General features: G+C 35.1%; 1 protein-coding gene across 9 annotated transcripts in view; it reads right to left on the bottom strand.

Annotated features, from left to right (window-relative positions):
* Nucleotides 1-439: 439 nt before the first annotated feature.
* Nucleotides 440-22,589, bottom strand: part of RBBP8 (RB binding protein 8, endonuclease) — a 44,035-nt gene continuing 21,885 nt past the window's right edge. For 8 of the 9 annotated variants that reach the window (XM_074879467.1, XM_074879418.1, XM_074879448.1 and 5 more), the window contains 14 exons: nucleotides 21,691-21,766; nucleotides 18,387-18,556; nucleotides 16,861-16,962; nucleotides 15,686-15,783; nucleotides 14,918-15,045; nucleotides 13,083-13,968; nucleotides 12,871-12,997; nucleotides 11,746-11,846; nucleotides 10,835-10,949; nucleotides 9,752-9,922; nucleotides 9,066-9,135; nucleotides 8,059-8,155; nucleotides 3,600-3,741; nucleotides 440-1,021 (listed from right to left, as the gene is read on the bottom strand). In XM_074879467.1, coding sequence (XP_074735568.1) covers nucleotides 924-1,021; nucleotides 3,600-3,741; nucleotides 8,059-8,155; nucleotides 9,066-9,135; nucleotides 9,752-9,922; nucleotides 10,835-10,949; nucleotides 11,746-11,846; nucleotides 12,871-12,997; nucleotides 13,083-13,968; nucleotides 14,918-15,045; nucleotides 15,686-15,783; nucleotides 16,861-16,962; nucleotides 18,387-18,556; nucleotides 21,691-21,766 — 2,381 coding nt within the window. In that variant the 3' untranslated portion in view covers nucleotides 440-923. The remainder of the gene's footprint in view (nucleotides 1,022-3,599; nucleotides 3,742-8,058; nucleotides 8,156-9,065; nucleotides 9,136-9,751; nucleotides 9,923-10,834; nucleotides 10,950-11,745; nucleotides 11,847-12,870; nucleotides 12,998-13,082; nucleotides 13,969-14,917; nucleotides 15,046-15,685; nucleotides 15,784-16,860; nucleotides 16,963-18,386; nucleotides 18,557-21,690; nucleotides 21,767-22,589) is intronic. The other variant, XM_074879476.1, reaches the window with a different exon arrangement.

Below are 22,589 nucleotides of genomic sequence, written 5' to 3'. Positions count from 1 at the left end.
ATTCCATTCTAGAATGCTACTGTATTCCAAAGTATCTTGTAGTGATCTTTGGCCCACCTACTTATGTAAAAGCAGTACCCTGCCTCTGTGATACTGTACACTCTTACTCTCTAAATGCAAGTATGACACTATATCCCCTGCTGCAAAAAATGAATTTAAAATATCTCTGGAGAATCCTTCATAATCTAGTGGACAGCAACAGTCATCACCTAGGAGAACTCCATGCATAGCTGTCATCCAAATTTAGAAATAACAATGCTTATTTCTATCAACAAGTGAGACAGATATACAACCAGATCCAAATTAAGAAAGAATAAATAAATATTGGATATTCCAATTTAAACACTGAGGAAAATGTGGTGCTACATATTTAACACCAAAATTTAAGACACTTAGACTACACAGTTTTCATACCTCCAAACTATTAACAGTAGATACATTTCATATTTAATACAGCTTTATTACAAGTAGATATAACCATTATTGACAAAAAAGAAAAGCTATATAAAAAAAATCCAGTGCAAATTAAAAGCACCCTATAAATCTGCATTTCTGTTCTCATTGACAGGCATTTAGACCTTGTGAAAACTGATTTCAGTGACTTCAGTTACTGACACGAAGTTTAGACACAATTTGCTGGAATTTTAGCTGTTGACTTCAAAGAAGAAAGGGAGACTCATTGTCTGGCAGGTGCAAAAATTAATACAAAATGTATTAACACAATATGAAACAAACATACATTAAATAGTTTTGTTTCTTGGTACATCAGACTTTCAAATGAATTTTATAAAATTTACATATTTAATGAAACAATTTATCTATCATTGTAGAAAAAAGTTCTTTATTTCAAGTTTATATTAACTATAAATATCTAAGGACAGAAAAGATACTCTTCAAGTTGGCATGCCTTACTTCCCCATCCTTTATGTCTTCTGCTCTTTGCCTTTCGGTGAAAACATTACAGCATAAGGCTGCCGTCTTTTTGGACGTTGACAGGGAGCAAGATCCTCTCTAATATATCCTTAAAAGAATAAGAACAAATCTGATGTAAGAAATACAATATAGAAATGCACATAACTTTATAGTTTCATTTTTTGTTTACCCTCAAAAAAATAACTTGTGAATCTATTTTCCTTTTGTGGCAACTGGTTCTCACTTGAAAAATATTAGATCCTGGGATGTAATATCATTAATGAAAACACTCAGATTCTTTCTAGTAGATGACTGCATAGTAATACTGAAGAGGAGAATGGAAACTATGAATTGTTCATCTATTCAAAACAATACTGCATTTCTCATTGTCTTTTCTACAGAAGATTTTACATAAGAGTTATAAAGTATGTAAGTACTGCAAATTCAGCTGACTAATAAAAAAACACTTTTTAAAATGTATTTCCTAGTCATACAGAGGAAACTTCAGGCACACGTGCTTTGCGGGTCTATATAGTACATCTCTCTGTTTTGAGAGCTTTCTTATTTATTAAAGACTTGTCCATGTGGAAAAAGCCAAAACATGAACCTATAGATCAAACACACCTTGAAAGCTCTCTCCTAAGAAAAGTGTACAGAAAATTTCTATAACAGGGTCAATTTAGGCAACACTGATAGTAGGCAGACAGTTTAATAAAATCAGTTACAGCACCTGGCTTTTGTCAAACCCTTACTGTTTATCAGCACTTATATCTGCTGAAGTGAGAGTAGTAGATTCCTACTTCATAGTTGGAAAATACTGTCCATGCAACTTACTTATTAAAAAAAAAAAAAAAAATCACAGATACCCCACAATTGGTTCAAGATACCAAGAAGAAGTAGAAAGCACATCCTTTGTACCCCACTACTTTGGAGTGACAGCTGAAAATGCTCATCATGGGAACTCTCACTGGTGTTTTGGTGTTCTTGCTGCACTCTCATGCATAATATGACTTCTTACCAAGAAAGGGTGATCTGAAGTCTGCCTCTGATACGCTGTTGAGGACCATTAACATCTGAACAGCTTACTCTAGCAGAACAGGAGATAGCCAAGAAGCTAATTTTAATGAGGTTGCAAGCAGACTCCAAAAGGGTAGTAACAGACAATCTCCCTAACAGGATCTCTTGATCACCTGAAGTTATAAGTTCAGACCAGCTCTCTCATTGCCTGGAACAGGCAAGAGGCAACCAGGTTGGAAGAGGAAGGATTAAGATTTGTTCATCTTGAAAGATAACGAACAAGAACCAAAGGTGGTTCTACAGTGGTGAGAACTCTCTCACTACTTAAGGTGAAGGAGGAATGGATTAGCCTCAGCCAAGCACTGTCTAACTGGATACACAGGAGAGGAAAGAGATCACTCACAAAGGAAGCAGCAATTCAGCACTGTTCTGAGGTGCTGGCTAGCTGGGCTGAGGGATTCACTTTTCCTTATGTGACACCAGAGACAAATTAATGGAAGAAGAACCACCATTTTCCTGAAGTCTAACCAAGACCAAGGAAGCTTTAACAGCTTGCAAACTCTGTGACTAGCTTAACCCTTTGCAGTGGATATTTAAGAAGCGGAAACTTGTCTAGGGCTTCAAGACCAAATCTGACATTTGTCCCCCACAACGCAGGGGGAGGCTTAAAGTTCTGAACACCGCCCTTGAAATATACCTATTTCTTGGAAATACAGTTTCAAATTTAAATGAACTTGACTCGGTATATCTTCACCAAGCAATATGATATGCACTACAAAAGTTACCTAAGTCCCTAAAAATCAAGGCTCCCTCTTCTGAAAGATTAAGGACAACACTGCAACAGTATCACACAAGAACACATACACATCTCTGGCTACATTTTCCTATGCCTGACCTGAAACTGCTACAGGAACAGATAAAAATAAGCGAAGATTACTGTTTCACAGCTATTAACATATGCATACATAAACATTTAAGTAACTCAAGACAGTTCACATAGGGGTCCTTACCTCAGAGTTTCACCACTTCTGAAGAAATGTGCATATTGTACACTACAAACTCACCATGCTTTAACATCATTAATAAAACCTCATTTTTACACCAAGCTCTAGGATTTAGAAGAATTACTTAGGAAAGAACAATCTTTTGTGTGAAGAGGAGTAAAAAAAACCCCAACTCACCAGCTTTTGAGTGTCACTAACAAGCAGGGTGTGTATGAATCAAAAACTATTTAATCCCACTCTATCTTCAACATTTCTATTATCATGTGGTATTATGGAGCTCTAAAGATACAAAGTACGTCAACAGCGTTGCCTGTCTCTCCTCAGTAAGTACAATATCTCAGTCTTTGCCTCTGAAAATGTTGACCCGATTCTTGCTTTGGTTCAAAAACATGCAGGATTTTAATTAAGTTCTATGAAAATCCAAATTATTTCTGCCTTCTGTAGCTAGGCTCTGTGAAAGTTTCCTTACATTCCCTTCTTCCTAGTAGTACAGGAACTGCTAAAAAAAGACAATATTTATTCAAAATAAAAGCTGCTGATAAGTAAACAGACCTCAATGAGACTGGGTGAGAAAGGCTGCTTTATGAACTAGAGAATTTCTGGGAACCATTTCATAAAAAAAAAATCAGCTTTAAAAATTGGTTTGCAAGACTATTTTGCACAAACCTCTTTCCACACAAGTTTGGGTGGAAGGAAATCCAACCTCCCAGAAATTTTCAGGAGTATTTGGAGGAATGTAGCGAAATCTGTGTCTTGAACAGGAAGCTAGTTTCTTTTCTCTCTCTTCTTCTGGAATGTCTGCATAATACTGAATGTGAGGAAAAAAAAAATCCGAGTTAACAAACTCATACATATAGAGCAACTGCTTTATACAATGACACTGTCAGCCACTGTTTATTAACACAGTTATCTAAAAATAATGGTGGTAGCCGAAAGTAGAGATTTGTTATCCAAATGACAAACACCTGGCCATTATCATAAAAGCTTACTGAATGACATATTAAATATAACCTTACAGTGACAAATTTGTTAGTTTTATATCTTTTAACATACCATGGGTATAAGGTTTAGGCACGCGTACAGTTACTTATGTCAACAGTTTTACTGACTGATTTTTACAAGCTAAGTAGCACAGGTGTTGAAATAGATGGGAATTTTCTAATAAACTGTTTCAGCTTGCATTTACAAATAAAATTGAAAAGTGAAAAAATGTGCTACAAAATCCGTGAAGAATTATTTCCCATTTCTAAATTTACAGTAGTAACAGTAAACTTAAGTCAAAATGCTTCTTACTTTATTACCCTCAAATTAGGAGTAAATAAAGAGCTAGTTTAAGTATCTGCCAGCTAGGCATTCTCTAGAGTATATAGCAAATTGGCTAGTTACTCTTTAACCCCAGTCAGCTATAGTGGAGGCTGCAACAAGAAAAGTATATACACTCTCCAAACTTATTGCTGGGTGTTCCCATGAGTAGCATCATAGAAAGACAGGGGTTTTTAATGCAGTTTTCTACTGGTTTAGTTTGTGATTCTAGTTAGCATCTCTTAAAAACAGCAATCTGGCACTTAGGTATCATAGGGTGCCAAAATATTTTCAAAGGGAATGCACTGTTTGATTCAAGTGTCAAGCCAGCGGTCACAGTCTGGATTGCACAAGAAACCTGACCCTCATAAAAGCGGTAAAACAATTCTACTGAAATGATAGTGTTACAGTTCAAAAAGACAAACTAAAGTTTAAAACCTCATTCAGTCAGCTGGAAAGTGATCTAAACTGGGGAAATCAGGAAAGGAATAGAGTACCTCTGCCAACAGAGATTACTTCCTGTCTCCATCTACTGGTAGGATTTCAGAAAATCAGCTTGGAATCGTGAAGGACACTAATAAATTCCTTTTTTCCTACTAGATGGCAGACAAAGTATAAAATAGGTATAAAAATCCTCCTCAAAAAAATCATGATATAAATATTGGTGATTGTACAGAAAAGAGTAATCACAGGTCTGAAAAATGTCAAGAGACAAAAAACTGCATGAGCTAGGACAAGTAGACTTATTTCATTTTGTGATACTGTAGTCTATGGGAACTGCAATTCTGCCTGAAACTGAGGTACATTTTATTCTTCACCAAAATCAATTCAAATTTCTTCCCATTCTACAAAGTGTGACATCAGAACATATTCTGCTCTCGAAGCCCTTATCAGTACAGGAATCTGATCTAGTAACATGGGGGTCTCCTGGTCAAGAGCAGAGATTCAGGTTGTACTCAAAATGTCAAATGACTGGTCTGTTTACTACAAAGTCCTGGTATGCAGGATAGAATAAACTGTCAGTTCCATAGGTAATATTCCGGAATGGTTATGAGCCCCTAGTAAAAGGTTCTTCAAAATGTATTGTGTATAAGCCCAGGATATTTCCACACTCTTAATAGCAGAACCCCTCTTCTCAGTTGCTGTATTTGGAGACACGTAAGTTTGAAAATGTTTGCCACTGTCTTATACAATGTTCCCTTAAACAGGAAAAAGCCTATGCCAAGACCAGAACTTAAGTGGATATCAGTAGCTTGGGGACTGAGTCAGGTAGAGTAGGGTCACTTAGGCAACTGGGCTTCAGAGATCCAGTTAAAGATCTAGAGACTAAGGACAGAAGAGGAACAGGTAATTATCATCTAGCACACATCAATTTTCACTGTTAAAAGCTAAGAAACGACACAGTGTTAAGTCAACAAAACTGATTATAAGATTTCTACAGTATCTGTGTAAACCAAATAGATTAATAGCTGAGTCTTAATTAGGGATAATTAGCAGGGCACCTTATGTTTGTCCTTTAAATAGCCTGGAATTTTAGAAATCGGCCTATTAAAAGTTTGCAGTGTGCTGCATTTTTTTGGGAATTAAAACGTTTCTGATTGGTGAGGAATATTTATGGATCAAACAATGAAAGATACAGTCATTTCATAGGAACAGAAAATAAAAAGACCAATCAATAATCAAGCTAAGTATGTATTCAAATAACTTTTTTATTTTGGCTTATTTAGAAATGTATTGGGGTTAACAAAGAATGAGAAAGTTACATATGTCTGCTAAACAGCAAAAAGAATTCTCAGCTGTTTTCTAGATTGATCTCACTATCCACAGCACTTTCAACCCACACAAAACATTCCAGCTAGGCTTTTCCATGTGTGAAAAGATATGCAAAATCTCATCCTGCAGTGTCTTCACTTAAAAGAACTGTTTACAGAACTCTACAAATTGCACTCAAAGAGAACAAACCTCTCAGTTTAGCACAAAGTTACAGAGCAATTTCTGTAACCTTAATGTATATAAAAGCATCTGACTGATTCTCATCTAAAGTGCAGCTAGACTTAAGAACCACACTAACAAATGTTACTGTTCCAAGCTACCAGTAACTCCTGCATACAATCTTTCTCTGATCGCATCGCAAAGTCATAACAAAGCAAAACAAGACCCCTTATCAAATGTTCTACACTGTAAAGTGAATGAGATGCTTCCACAAAGTTTTAAGGTAAGAACTTAAAAAGGACTTTGATATCAGTCTGCTATAGCATGTGCAGAAGTTAAATCTCTCACATCATCTCAGAATGACAGGTAACTCTCCCCATCATACTGCTTGCAGCACACGGCCAGAAACAATTTACTGATTTCTACCCACTCCCTAAATATTTCCTTAGACTTTGGAGACTTTTCAAACCCATATGACTAATAAGTAAGCCCAGACTTCTTTTTAAAGCATCATTTATGCTTTGGCTAACACTCCCTTCTTCCATAGGCTTTTCATTCAAAGCTAGTTTTATTATTGTGCAATGACACAGCCAAGCATTCCACACATTCCAAGACATCCATCTTGACTTAAAAAAAACCAAAACCAACAATAAACCCAAACTTTTCTGAAGTTTAATGTAGAAACCTAATGTTGTAAAGTTGGAGCTGTAAATGTTTCCAAACACCACAGTTACTACTCTAACTTGCCAGAAAGTAGCAAGAACTGGATTTGCTGAGAGGAGATCTGTAGCTTAGAGACAGGAAATTAAAACACTTAACACATGGCTCTTGGACCAGGAAATAGACTGAAGGTTTGGGGTTTTTTTTTTTTTTTTTTTTTTTTCCAAAATCTTGTTTTCCTTCAAACTCTTTAAATCAAACATAGTTTTGAAAATGGTATTTATAGTTGACTGTAAAACTTAATTATTTGTATTTAATGAGTTTTACCAAAGCTATTTTTTCAGGAATGTGTTTTTGTTAAAAATATACTTTAATAAATTTCTTCAGCTAAGTAAATGTGACTTGACTATAAAGTGAATAGCAGGAGAATCTATGAAAAAATGTTTGTTCTATATAGGTGTGGAAATTAAGTGAAAAGATTCCAGAGAATCCATCATTACTCAGTCATTAATCCACACTTCTAGCGAGTCATAATGTAAGAGATCATTGCCTAATTAACTCCAGCCTGAAAATCTATTAATGATCAAATGAAATATGTCCTTATTACACATGTAATTACTTCAATATTTTATCTCTATACCAAGTATCTGAAAGCAGTTTAGTAATTTGAAAGTGAGGAAAAAATGTGTAACATGAAACCTAAAATTTCATACTTTTAAACCTGATGTAAATATTTTTACAGGCATTTGCACATATATACACATAGGCACCTATGCTGGTGTAATTATCTGAAAACGCAGACACCCCAAAAAACAAACAGAAAAGCCCCAAATCAAGATATATCTACATATAGGTACAACAGGACATAGAACTTACTTATTCCAGTACCTGTAAATTTCAGTAGAGCTTTTGAGCTGAAGTTTAGAAACTTGTAATCATTCTTTCACTAGCTAATGTATTTTTTTATTAACAAAAATCTTACTGGAACCATGATGTAAGAAGTTTCTATCATACAGACACACTAAAAAGAGACTTTCTAAGTTATATGCAGTTACTACAGTTAAACCAACCAACCCAAAACTTGGTAAAACAGCTTTGGTAAACACTTCTCTGCTACTGTAGGTACTAATGGTGATGCAACCAGATTCATGATTTCAACAGCACTTTAGCACTTAGATACTAGCAGAGCTAGGAGAATAAAAAACTAACCATATTTTAAAGCATTACTTACTATCTCACATTCCTTACAAGTATGGCCAGGCAATTTTCTTCTTTCTTCTTTTTTTCGAATAACCTCAATATGAGGAAAATCTAACACAGTATTCTTTCTAAAAAACAAAAATGTTTTCACACAATAGTACATATTTCTTCTACATGTCTAGAAATTTCCAGTTTTTAGAACACAATGAAGGAGAGTATCAAGAAAAGAAAAAATATCAGAAAATGCCTGCAAAACCCAATTATACCTGCATTTCATAGCTGAATAGGACAATTTTATAACTAAAATAGTTCCGGGATTTTTAAAATGTAATATGATCTTTTACATAACCAGAGATGGGAGTCTCACTATTATGGCTTTTCATAGTGTGAAAGTCATTATTAGATCAAAATTACTCAAATATGGATCTTCTGCAGAATATTTGTTTTGTCCAAGGACACAGTTGTGCTTGCACCAATTTCTGCAAGAGGAATGTATGTCAGGGTTCAAGAACAGAACAGATTCTTTTCAACTTATCTGCTCACTAAAAACTAAACAAGTTTTCATCTACAAAGAAAACATATGCTGAGGTAAAAAATAAGCTAACAACTCTTTAACTGAAAGGATTGGTGTCATTATGAAATGAAGATTCAGACTACCAATGATGATTATACAGAAAGGCAATAGGGGAAGCACTAAGAGGTACAGTTGTTAAACATTACTTATTTATTGCCTAAAGGGGCAAAAATGCCAGAGAAGGAAATGTTTTTAGTTGTACATTCATGCATGACCACATGCCTATAAGAAACAACATGGATTACAAAATATTGCATTTGATAAAATTATAAAAAGCAGATGAGGCAATCCCTTATTTTCAGCAAATGTGACAGACAGGCATCTCAATATGTTTATTTCCCCCCCCGGGCATCTTCAGCTGCTAGTACGTTATGCACAAACACCTTTATTCTATGGAAGAGCAAGTTGCCTACAGGGAGGATATAAAGAGTCTTAAAATGCTTATACAGAACAAACTAAATTACCTTTCATCACTTTTGAAATATGGCTCCACAAAAGCTTTCTGCTTGGCTTTATCTTGTTTATCCTCATGTTCTGTAAATATACATGCAAAACAAAAAATTACATGTCATATAAGGTTAACAGACTCTCTGAAAAAACGTCTGTAAAATTATTAGTCAGCTATTAAGAAATACAAAAGTGCCATGTATATTCAGTCTGAGACAACCGATTCAAACAGATACTAAAAATAATATAGAATTGATTGAACCAGTGATCAAAAAGCATTACTGCAGTAGAAGGAAAACAGCAAGACAAGTACAAAAGATAAGCTGAATAGCAAAGGAAAAGATGCTTAAAGTACAAAATACTGCAAAATCTTCAACAGAACAAACCTAGGACAGGGAGAAGAAAGGAAGTAAGTAATCTGCAGCTAAAAACTGGTGTTTCCTGTTAGAGTCACACTTTGCTGTACAGTCCCTACGCCAACTTTTATTACACATCCCATATTTGTGTGATGGCTATACAAATGAACTACCAAAATAATTTTCATATTGGTTTATGTTACGTCCTTGCAATGAATACATTTTCCCATGAATTTATGAAAAATGAACTGATGTTTATTTGGCATATTTGTTCCTAGAGAACAGAGCCTGATTTCAAATCAACTCTTGTAGTTTAACCAGGCTAATAAAGACAAATTATATCCCACTCTTTAGTTTCTTGCTTGCTGCTGTTATTCCCTTATCCTGCTCTTCATCGTGAAGAGTTTCTTTTTCATCACATGCAGAAGGACTATCTTCTGGTAGGCAGGATTCATATTCTTCATGGGTTGTCCGATCAAACATCTCTGTTAAGGTATCATTAATTTTTTTTTCTCCTCCTATTATAAAAAGCATAATGAACATCCAAATCAGTCTCTCAACACTTTAAGTCAAGAAAGTTCATTTTGACTGAACATGTATCAAAAGAACTAACATTTATTTCTTGCTCCAGTACTGACTATCTCAATATCAGCTGTACACTTACTCTTTCTGCAACTTCTCTGTCAGTCTTTCAAAGGTGGCCAATGCTCATTTATTTTTCATAAAGACACCTTGATCCCAATTCTAAAATTTGATTAATTGCTAAATCACTTTGATGTACCTTTAACCTTAATACTGAATACATGAAATTTTTGTTCTTGTAATTAATGGAGTTATCCAAGCAGAAGGAAATACTTTCTGTGGGTAGGAGATAAACTACGGAAATGTGTGTGATCAAGTTGCAACAACTTGAAAAAAACAAAACACACCATTAAAAAGTCACTGCCCTGCAGCCATGATTCACCACATACCATACATTAAATGTAATACAAACACATTTGGATTTATTTTAAATATACTAGTTCTATTTATATGTCATTAAAAATGAAATTAGTCTTCCCATAGAAAGTCTGATATGATTATATAGCAAAGTTCCAAAGCTGTTTGTTGTAAGAGTGATTGTTGCAGGTGAGATCAGACCTACTATATGGTTAAGTATTTAACTCTTCAAGCACTGTAAAAACATAACTACTGGCTCTATCTCAGCACAAATCCTTAATTTTCTTAAGTTAAAAAAACCTCAACCACCACCACTGATTCTACTAGGAAGAGGCTGATCTTTGTAACCTACAAATATAGATCAATTTTTTTTTACTGCAAACCACTTTCTACTATCTATTCATACAGGGGAAAACAAAACAAAACAAACACTTCACTCTTTCTTCCTCCTCCTCCAAAAAAAGCAAACCAAAGAAAAAAAAAAGTCTTACTTGGACTGCTTTCCTGGTTTTGCTCTTGATTTTTCATTTTTAATAGCAAACTTTCACTAACATATGTATAATCCATATCAACAACTTCCCCTCCGACTCTTGACTGAGAACCACCCTAAATAAAAAAAGCAAACATGATAATTGCACTCAGAAGCAACTGGTGTAGTCAGCATCATTGCTGTGTAACAAACACTTTCACAACAGTTACTGGAATCTTTTTGGACACTTTCTGTGATTTTTTTTTTTTTTCCTGCAGTAACGTCTGCCTGATAAATATATAAAATCTAGGTAAGAGAATAACATGTTCTGAAATTCACATGTGAAGTATTTATCTGGTGGATTATATTACTTGATGGGCAAGAGTTTTCATGTTAAATTCTAGAAAGATAAAAAGCAACAATGAAACATACAGAAATTAAAAACTAGTCAAATTAATAGATTTTAAGATAGCTTTAAGTGAGACAAAACAAATAGACTTCAGGAAAATTCTCAGAGATCCTAATAACCAACCTGCACCCAACTCAAAGATAATAGTCATTATCTGCACATTTTCTATTACTTAACATGAAGAGATATCACAATGATCATTTTCACAGGAAAAATTATGAGATTTCGAACATTTTTTTTATCTTAAAAGAAACCCAAATGCACCTCAAAACACAACAGTTTCATACTGAGTAGCCACCTGGCTGAGTTTATGAAATGCAACTAGACAGTGGAAGTGTTTTAGGATAACTGTAGCATACTATGCATAAACAAACATTTCAGGAGTGCAAACAAATATCAAATGAGCTGAATTTAGATGTTTGTTAGAAAGTGGTTTTGGTCTGCTCAGAATAAAGTTCATGATACTTCTTTTATAGGCTTTTTTCAATATCACAGAACATGCAGAACATGTTATACAAGTTTACCTTTGTATCAATCACAGTAATGTCCATTTTGTACTGTGAAAGGTCAGCTCCTGGGTCTATGCTCCACTGGAGGTTTTCTAAAGAAGCTTTATCTTTCAGGTCTGGATGCAGAGAATACGAGAAAAAGAGACAAATAATCAGAATCAAATTCCGCCAACAGCATCTTATAGTGTGTAAATTATAAGTCAGCTTCGCTTTTATCAATTCATCTTTGGGTTTAGGGACTGATTTTTCTCAAACAATAAACATGCTCATTTGGTGTAAATCATATTTTGTCTGAAGAGTTAGAAATAGATCTTTTAAGTTTTTTGTCATATTCAGGGAGCACACCACTCCTTTGTGTTTGTATGAGCTATGAAATATATAAAATACTCTTGCAGGTAAAATCTTACACAGTACAGAGTAGTATTAATACTGGATAGAAGACAATGTATCAATAAGAATACAAAAGCCAGGTCTTAGAATACAAAAGAGTACAAACATGTCTGTTCCAGAGATGGCTCTTGATATATCTGTGACGTAGAGGTTTAGATTCTGAGCTACGTGGCCACACGAACTACTGACAGATTTTTAAAAAATTCATAATGCGAGTATTTCTAAATAAAGTATGCAACATAACAGCTCAGCTAAGGAGCTGCACAACTTCTAGGAATAGTATTTGGCAGCATCTGTTCATTCATATTAAAGGTACAAGTTTCTAATAGCTCATCAGGAATAACAAAAAATATTAACAAAATGGCTTCTTCTTACACTTAAGTACAGTTTTCAAGCAGTTGATAGTTTAAAACTCAAACTTCCTGAGACTTTATTGTAGTATCTGTTATTCTCACACTACAGTAAACAATGCTAAATAAATGAGAAAGAATGAGATTCCCAGTCTGTTGAGTTTACAGCTGAATGCCAATGATATATTTATTATATAGTGGCAAAAGAATGCCAGGAAGATACAGATTCAGAATGTGTGGGGTGATCTTGAGAAGTCCTGAATAGAATGAGACTGAGTTAGAAGCAGAACAGAGAAAGTGATTAAAGTGGGAGAAAAGAAGATATGAAAAATTATATTCAACCTTAGCACAGGCTAGCGGGGGCAGGGGGGCAATAAATGGAACATTTTCATCAAGTTACCTTGCTCATTTTGCAGTGCTTTATTTTTTGATAGTCTACAAGGGTTTGGTTGAAGTACAGATGCTGGTTCAGACTCTCCATGTCCTGTCCTTGTTTTCTTTCTATTTGGTACATGGCCACTGGCAACCTAACAACATATTGCAATTTTACTATTTCCCAAAACTCAAATACAGTATTTCAAAGGAGAAGAAAAAAAAGTCAGAAAAGAATACCTTCACATCATTAAAAAGTTGCTCTGTCTCTGCAGAACTTGGCAGCGGTGCAATTTTGAAGGGAGGAACTTCTTCTTTCATTTGGATCTGGTTTTTCTTATCTGGGAATGTTTTTCCCAGCATTGCCTCTTGTACATAGGATTCCTCTTGTAAATCTCTGCCAAACAAACAGCTCTCATTGTTGGCATTCTGAATGGATGATGAACCTTCAGGAATGGGCTTCCCTAGCTGTGAAAAAATGTCACGCAGAGTCACCTGTTTCAGTCTATTTTTACAGGTCTCCTCACTTCCTTGTTTTTTCTCTTGACAACGAACTCCAGAGAAGCGATCTGACAGATCCAAGGGCTTATCAACTGTATGCTCCCCGTTAATATGCTGAACGTCGGACCGAAAGGGCAGAGAGTTCTCTTTGTTGAAGGATGTTTTCTCACAGCTAATTGCATGCTCATCGTCAGCTTTCTTTCTCTTAGCACACCTGCCTTCTAGCTGCTTCTGGTGTACGAGAAGGAAGTCACTCTTGATCACCTCATTTTTAGCTGCACAAGCGTTTCCAACACAGGTTACAGCCTCATTAGTATTCTTTTTCACAACCATTTGCCTATTGATAGAGGTCTGGCTGATAACAGAGTTGATTTCCGTTCCAAGATTCAGGGGTGCCACAAAAGCAACATCTTCAGATTTTGATCTACTTTTATGAGATCTGGAACTGGAAGGATTGTTGAAGAGGTTGGTTTTGAGATTAGGCTTCAATCCTGAATCTAAAATACAAGGGGCATGACTTGTACTTGAGTTGTTCTTCATACTGCTAGAAGCTCCAAAAACAGGAGAAGCTACCTGAGAATCCCAGTCGACATGTGGTGGAGTGTTCTGAGATGGATCTGAAAGACTGAATACAATGAGATGAGATATTTTTCTAGTGTACACAGGGGGCTGGGAGGAGAGAAAGGGATATACAAGAACTGTAAGTTTCATATCAGTGGTCTGCTTTAAAGCTGTCAGAGTTGCTAGTATTAACTGAAAACAGAAGGAAAAAAAGAAAAAGGAAAATTTTTGGTCTAGGAGTAAGTACTGTTGCACTTAGAGATGTAAAAGGCAAAACACAGACCTCGTTCTTCATTTTAGTATGGTGTGAAATTCTGTTCTACATTCAATTGAGAGCCAAGGAGAGAATTAAGCTTACCTAGGAATCTCTTCTACCGAAGGACTCCCTACGTTTCAACACAGTGAAATGGAAGAAAGTGATAGCAGTCTATCTAGGTTCTTGTATAGATCTTATAACCACAGTAACAGATTCTCAAAGTTAAACAAAGGAAAGCAAGTGAGGGGAAAAATGTGCAAGCTTCTTTCAGGTACTCTGTTTTTCACTTGTCATCAATAAACATACATTTAAGATGACAAATAGGGGCTAAAAAAAGTCTCAGTTTAGACCACAACATCCTGAAGAGCGTGGGAAGGGCAACAGTCAACCAGTATGACATCTAGTCAGCAGAAAAGTTTTACGCTCATTTTCCTACCCCAGCTCCAGGCCCCTTACCCCCAGGTTTATGGGCCTCAGTAGATACCTTGCAATAACATTAAGTCAGTGAGGGAGGGACAGTGTACATAGAAAGCCCAAATAAGAAATTTGAAAATTAAGTAAAAATCCAGTTTTGCACTCTATCAGTTCCTTTGCTTCTAATGTTATTTACTTGAAAGAATCCTGCATAATATGAAAATATCTATTTCCATGCCCACACTTTCAAAGCAAACTGCTGTAAGGTTTTAAATCCTACTAAAACCAGAACTTCATATAAGCCTGCTTAAAATAATATTTTTATAACCAAGTGGAAACACACCCTAAATTGTTGTCATCATTTCTTGATTCAGAAGCTAGATGTTTTCTTGAGTCTTCAGACTGCATGCTCTCTGGGGCCTGGCTCATAACAGTATTAGTACGGGGAGGACTCAGTACACTCTGGGACTCCTTGCAAATGGTGAAGGAAAACAAAGAAAGAAAGTGTGAGAAGCTATTAGAACTAAAAATTAGAAATATGTACATTTGCACATTAATACTCTGAAGACCCATCCAAATTGAAGCATTCAAAACGCTAAAAAATAACAAAAATTAAAAGAGAGATGAAATTGACCAGCAACTTTAAAGAAATCTTATGGAAATTAAGAATTTTCATCATTCAAAATGCATGCCCACAAAAAATAGTCTGTATACTACCATTTTCACTGTAGTTTCCAAGCAAAACATCAAATAATCTCACCCGAATCACCAGTCTCATCACCAAATAATATTTTTTAGTGTCCTAGACTTGATTCCTGCTCAAAAGGAGTTTGGCAGATCCAAGGATCTATTCCGCTGTCTTAGTCAAACTTGACAGTTGTATACAGCAGGAACCGTGCCCCTACCCTCCTCCCCAACCCCCAGACAGGTCAGCACAGTTATAGCTCTTCTTGTTAGATCAATTCTATGAGTCAGCAAAAGCAAACCAAAGGGAGCTTACTGGATCTCAGAATACTTTTGCAGAATTTCAATGCAAAAGAGGAAAATACTGTTTCCAGAAGCAACTGACACAAAAAGCTGATTATGTAACAAATTTGGGAATACTACTTACAGTTTCCTCTTGAACAGCAAGTCCAAGTGTTTCTGCCACGACTGCAGCCAAGTTAAAAGATGGCTTTGGAACAGGATAGCCTCCCATCCTTGGTTTATCTTTATGAGTAGAAAGAAGCTCACAATAAGTTACATATACATTATAGTATCTTACTGCACTCACACAGATGGTACAAACACAGAACTAAAAAGATCACCAATTAAAATTGGTAATTATGGAAATAATTTGACCTGTGTCAGATAAAAATCCTATCTGGAAGTGGTAAGTGGAGAAGGGGGGCAAAAGAAGAATTTCTGATGAGAGCAAACTGCTTTATCATTACAAAAAAGTGTTTCCAATTTGAATACAGCTTCCAAATTAAAATATAAAGACAAGTAAATGTAAAAGTTGCTTTTCAAACTCTCAGTCCATGGCATGAATAGTATGAGAAAAGCATGTAGAACAGTGATAATGTATATTTATAGTGAAATGCTTTGTGCTGCATATTTCCTAGGTGACACTTATAGTTATTCTTCCTGTGTTTTTATTAGGAAAACAAATAGATGAGTTTCCCTTCTTTCAGGGGTTTAACATTACTCAGTTTATTAAACTGGGACAAGGTAACATGATGGGAAAGTACAAGAACTACAACTACCACAACTCTGACTTGCATGAACGATTCCAAAATGCTGATTCTTGCAGTCATTTATAGTTAAATACTTCACAGAAAAAAATTAGAGACAGAAAGTTTTTGTCAAAGAACTGTTTATGAAGGACTTAAAGACTTGAACCAATTCACAATTACAAAAAAGGGAATAATTAACAGAAGCACTTCTAAATGTTACATATTCATGTCAGACAGTAAGAACAATTCTCAGAATATTTTTATCTCCTGTACAGTTGGAAAATCAGACGTAAGACAATTGGATAAGTTGCCTAAACTGCAGGATACCTGCAGTAGGAGCTGCCCTGAGCTTCCTTCTCTTTCTTGACTCTAGGCCCTGATGCTGTGTCACTAGATCAGGCATCCAGTGGCATACAGACAGGCATTGCAAGATAGGCATTTCAGCAGCAATTCTGTTATTAAACATAATATCCTTTCTTTGCCTCCTTTGTTTAGAGATGAACCCTCAAGTTTTACAATATTTTTGCTTCATTTTGAATGGAATTAGAACTAAGTCTATTAATACACTTACTTGGTACAGGGGACAGTTGTGGATCACAGGTGTCTGCCACTAGTATCTCTTCTTCATGGTGACTGTTTACTTGTGTGGAATACAGCGGAATTTTTCCAAACTCTAGGAGATGTAGAAACATTTTTACATGGTGAAATTAGGTATCCTGTTGTGATAATTTTGTATAGATACAGACCATGATCTTGATCTTAAGACACACTTGAACATGAGTTTAGACATGTCAGTAGATCCAGTAATCTAAGCACATCTGATTTTTATCTGAGGCATCACTATGACAATTTAGTAACAAATATTTCATATTAATCCCTTCTCTCACAAATACGAACCCAGCCAGTCAGCCATAAAACAATACTGACACATAATTATATCACTTTCTATGCTGACCACACAAAAAAGTATGTATTCAGACTATATTTGACCTGTTAATATGGCAACAAAACTATTAAAGAGTAAACCATCCAAAGGAGTAATCTTCTGCATCAGCTAAGATAATGAAAAAGTGAAAAAAACTGAGATTTGCATCATGACCAACTTTGTGCCATGTAGTCCTTTACTGGACACCAACAGCTTTTCACAGCTATTAACTGCGATAGATATTTACATCATTTCTCATATATTTAACTTTGGTTTAATTCAGTAGCTCTTTTTTTTATTCAGAAAATGGAGAGAAGTAGGTATGTTTAGAAAGGAGAAACTATTCACAGCACTAAAATTACATATGCAAAATAAAAGGCGTGAATAACCAACCCACCTTCTTGACCCCACAGCTGTGCTACTTTAATTCTTGCAAAGAGGCTTTTAGTCAAGACTCATCTAGATGTATTCACATATTAAAAATACTTTTTTTTATTCCATGAGATAAATTAACACATTAAGAGCACCTGGATTGTTTACCCTATTTCCTGTGTATCATTAAAATACAAGCACAAAGTCCCTTATTTCACAAAAATATTTCTTATAGTTAAAATACATTAGAGCTACTTCTGTGACATTACAGAGCAAAGTTCGGAAGTTAAATGTGCATAATACTTCTGGATTTAGACACAAAACAAATGCAGACAATTGTATCAGGATGAGAAAAAGAAAGATCATGTAGGTGCTAGAATTAGGTATCTATCAGTTTCAGTAATATTACTTTAATTGCAGAATAATTGCTGAATGTGGCAAAACATTTATTTCACCCTCCACTAGGTGGTGACAAAGCTGTATGCACAAGTCAAACCCTAAAATTGTTTTTAATTAGTTTACAGTTACAGAAGAGATATGGGTTGGAAAACTATTATATTTGCATGTGTACGTGGATGAAGAAAAGTAGCAGGCTGAGATAAGCTTTGAGCATATTGCTGATATTACAGTTACTGCTAAAGACGTTTTTCCCCTGACTTTTCCATTTATAGCATAAATGGAAAAAAGCCAAACCAAAAAAACCACAAGACTTCTTTTTAGTTTTCACCCTTTGCCAAATTTATACATCATCTTTTTCTTTAGCCTTTGAAAATATATATTAAAAGCCCCAATACTCTTACCACTGTTGCTTTCCGCAAGTTCCAAATCTGAGCGTGTATGTTCTGTGTATCGGATATGCCTATTCTCTTTTTTTCTTCTCATACGATTAACCACAGAAAATGAAGAAGTCAGAACTGGAGAATCTGGAATGACTCCTTCTTCTAATTCCACTGCTTGCTGCTTTCGCTCCCTGGAGACCAAATTAGGCGGTAAAATAAAACCCCAAGTCAGCAAGATGAAGAGCTTTCATTTCAGCAACCAGGACAATCATATGGTTCAAGAAAGCAACAACTTAGAAGATACAGCCATCTCAATAACATCACAGTGTAAAAAAGCAATACTAGATCCCAGTTTTTAGATACCTCTAAACAACAAATTCATAATTGCTCTGCCAAGCCTAAGAATGGCATACAACACTAGCTTTTTCACATCTGAAGTCAACATTTAACTACTGCATTATGGAATATTTTTTCCCTGGAAGAAACTAGGGACTGCAGAGTTTCTTCTAGCTTGTCCTCTAAAGCATGTGCTATTTGAATGAAAGAATGCTGAAATGGATGGACTAGTGTCTCTCTCCCTGTATGGAAGTCCCTGCATACCCCAAGAATACTCTCTTAAATACAAAACAAAAGGTTTTGGACAATTTCAAACAGTAATGAACAGCACTATATTCAAAGCAATTACTCTTCAGAGTATTGAAAGTAACCTCTTATTCACCTCACAAAGGTCTTCAGAGAGGAGTGTAAAAAGCTATGTAAACCATGTAAAACAAGTAATGCAAAACACAACAAGAATTATGAAGTTTATTCTCTCTCACACCGTCAGCACTAAGAGCATGTTGCAGAGTCAGTATATAAAAATTAGTGTAACAAATAACTGTGTCTTCTCTCTCCAAAAACTCTATCTAGACATAGCAAGGAAACAGTAACAAAAAAGCATTAATTTCAGTTCTTTTAACTTAAATAGTTTGTTTAGTACTTAATAAGGGCATTGCTACCTGTTGTATGGTGGTAGTAGTGAGAAATGGAAGAAGCAGTAAAAGAAAAACACAAGGAAATCTAACTCGACCTGCTGGTCATCTTTCTGCAGTAGCACTTTTCCTTATGACTCTCAAAAGAAAACGTGAGTGAAAAGATCATTTCCTAACTATTAAGAGAAGGATGTAAAGTTTTGATCTAAGAGAAGAAGAGGAAATATGGATATATTTCTGCTTGCACTGAAATAAGCCACATATAAAATAAGTTAATGGAAAACTGTAGAAAACTGCCTGGCTTGAGACAAAAAGCATTTTTGTAGTTAGGCTTTTTTACTATGAGGAACTTTGAACGCTTGATGACAAACACTGATGCACTGATGCTCTTGACAAATCTTATTGTGTGATTTTGTAATTCCTCTTTTCTAGTACATTTACAAAGAAAGCACCATAACTGGAAAGCTGTATCATCTATCAACAATATCTTAAGAAACAAACAAAACAAACAGTAAACCAATATATTCATCCAGTTACTTTGCAAATTTAAGTTAGCTGTTAAGAGTTCTCTTCAAATTTACTGGCACATGTGGCTTTATATGACAAATTAGCTGACTATAAATGTATTTTTCTGTATCTTACTTATGTGCAAACCAAGAGGTAGTTCCTACATACCACCACAAAAAACTATCAAATGAAGAAGCTGTCATACATACTACAGATCATAAATATGCAATAAATAATTTCTGAATCATGGAAACATTTCTCTGAGACCAGAAAAGATCTCCTTGTTGTTTCCATCCTTGGATAATGAAATCCTCATCTGATAAAGGATCAGATAATGCAATTCTTCTCAAATTTCATTGATTTCCCTTTTATAGAGGATTCTTAGGGTTTTTTTCCTACAATATTAAACCTTAGAAACAAAATACAGAATATTGCAAAAATCTAATTTCATGTTATAGACCAGAAACAATGTTACCTTGCACCTATGTAATGATGTTTTATTGATCTAAGTTGTTAATTCTAAATAAAGTAACATGACTATAGTTAAACCGAAACAACCAGATGCAGTGGCTATATTACAAACAGCAGGACCATCCTTGTTAATTACTGTTCATTCACTCAACTCTGCACTCATTTAAACGACCACCTAACATGAAGAGCAAATAACTTGGTGTTACATTAGTCATTCTCAACTTTTCTACAGTGGCTGGAGATTTTTACCGGAAGCTAAATTGCAAACCTGAGGATCAAACTAATAAGTTTGGATGGATCTGTCTGGTGTTAATTTTTTTCATGTCACCTCCTAACTGCTGTCAAGCTGCATAGGAGAACCATTATTGAGAAGCAGTTGTACACTGGGAAACAGAAATCTGTTATGACTTGGTATTAAAAGGAGTACTTCTAGGGTCACAAAATACGCTACTCTAAGGAGATGAAAGGCATACATAAAAAGAAAGGATGATTAAGGTGCAAACAATAGGAGACAAACCAAGAAATACAAAGGAATAGGACTCCAGTCATTTTGAACTTGAGCCCCAAAGGTGTTTTGCTCTTCTACCAAAGTTACTTTCTGACAAAGACAAAAAAAAATTATATGCAGAAGAGGCCTTATGTACCAAGTCCACACATCCTGTCCCATTCCCCCCATGCATGTGCACAACTTGTTCACAGATAGGCAAAACTGAGATAAGTTTCAGATGATGTCAGACCATAGCTACACAAGAAAGGAATACTACCTCTGCCTTGCACAGTGCACCATATTTGCATATTAACCACAACATTATATGGCACATTGTTGATATCATATCAGATTACAATTTGTAGCTCTTTATTTTCATGGTTTTCTTTCAAAATTTACTACTTTTTTTTTCTTTTTAAAATTGTAAAATTATCATAAGTTTTATTTTAGAAGTTTATTGTAAGATCCTGGGACTTTTTGACTAGCTAAGAAAGTACTTTTCTAAAGTCTTAGAATCTATGAGGACAGAATTGGTAAAGAGTCAACAGAGGAATAAAAGAATTGAGACATAAGGTTTTGCTATGCACTGTGACCAGAATAATCTTGAACAATCATGAAGTCAAACAGAATTTCTACGATAAATTTATCTCTCTCTCTGTTTAAAAAGAGAAATGCACACAGTTAAAAAAGGAAAAAAAATCTGCACAGCACAAAGATGCTAATTTTATATTTAAGTTATAGTGGAGGTAGACTATCTTTTCACAATCTATTAAAAGAGGAAACTGAAGTTTTAAAGACTTAAAAGCTCATATTTATATTCCCAGGCATTACTACTGAGGAATGGGGGGGAAAGGGGGTGGGAAATACCCAAAAAAACCTCAAAACTTACTCCAACTCCTTCTGTAATTGCTGGAACTGTTCAGTTATCTTTTTATTTTCATCCTGTAAATTGGTTTTTTCATTCACTGCAATTTATAGGAAAAAAAATATCAATGCACACATGTTAAAATCATATCATACCTAATTTTGTCAGGTCCTTTAAGGAAACAGAACCAATTCTAAAAGCAATACCCTACACGCTCTCTATGGCTTACCAAAACAAATTTTCAAGCTAGTCATTAAAAAAAGTTGTAAAATGATGTGTTAGAAAAGGCAAAGGTGTCACAATTACTGGATTTTAATATCAGTTCTACACAATCATTAATTACTTTTGTCCACACACATACAAGTGAGACTGTGTTGTAAAGATGAATAAATTGCACACTCATCTCCATGGACAAAATTGCTTCCTTCAGTTGAAGACAGCCTATGAAATATAAAGTAATTAGAACGTGGTCTTAGCCACCAAAGCAACCAGCTAATTGGAGAGAATGGAAAAAAACCCCTATTTCTTAAAAAAAATCAGGCAAATATTTTGGAATGTAAGAGACTAGTCAGAAATTTTTAATTTTATTTTTCTTAACTTCCAATTCATTCTGCCTGTAATTCACAAAGCTTATTGCATCACCTTTAGCCTTTTTTTCACACTGTCTCAAACTGATGTAGTCATAACTCCCAACTTCTCTGTTCACTTCAATTTTTACTTTCTTGTTCTTATTTTTTTGCTATATATTTTACCTCTGGATTATTCTTGACTGACTTTTTTTGCTGGTTGCAGGAAACACATAAATGTCACATAGATCTCAACCCAAACCCCTGGAAGACTACTGTTCTGTCAGACAGTGGCCAAGATTTGTACCTAATAGGGCTCACCTCAATTTTTAAGGCTCAGAGCTTTATTTAGAGATT

This window comes from Strix uralensis, chromosome 1 (genome assembly GCF_047716275.1).
Source record: "Strix uralensis isolate ZFMK-TIS-50842 chromosome 1, bStrUra1, whole genome shotgun sequence".
Lineage (NCBI taxonomy): Eukaryota > Metazoa > Chordata > Aves > Strigiformes > Strigidae > Strix > Strix uralensis.
The sequence above is the reverse complement of the archived record's forward strand: the minus strand, read 5'-3'. Positions and strand labels throughout refer to the sequence as shown.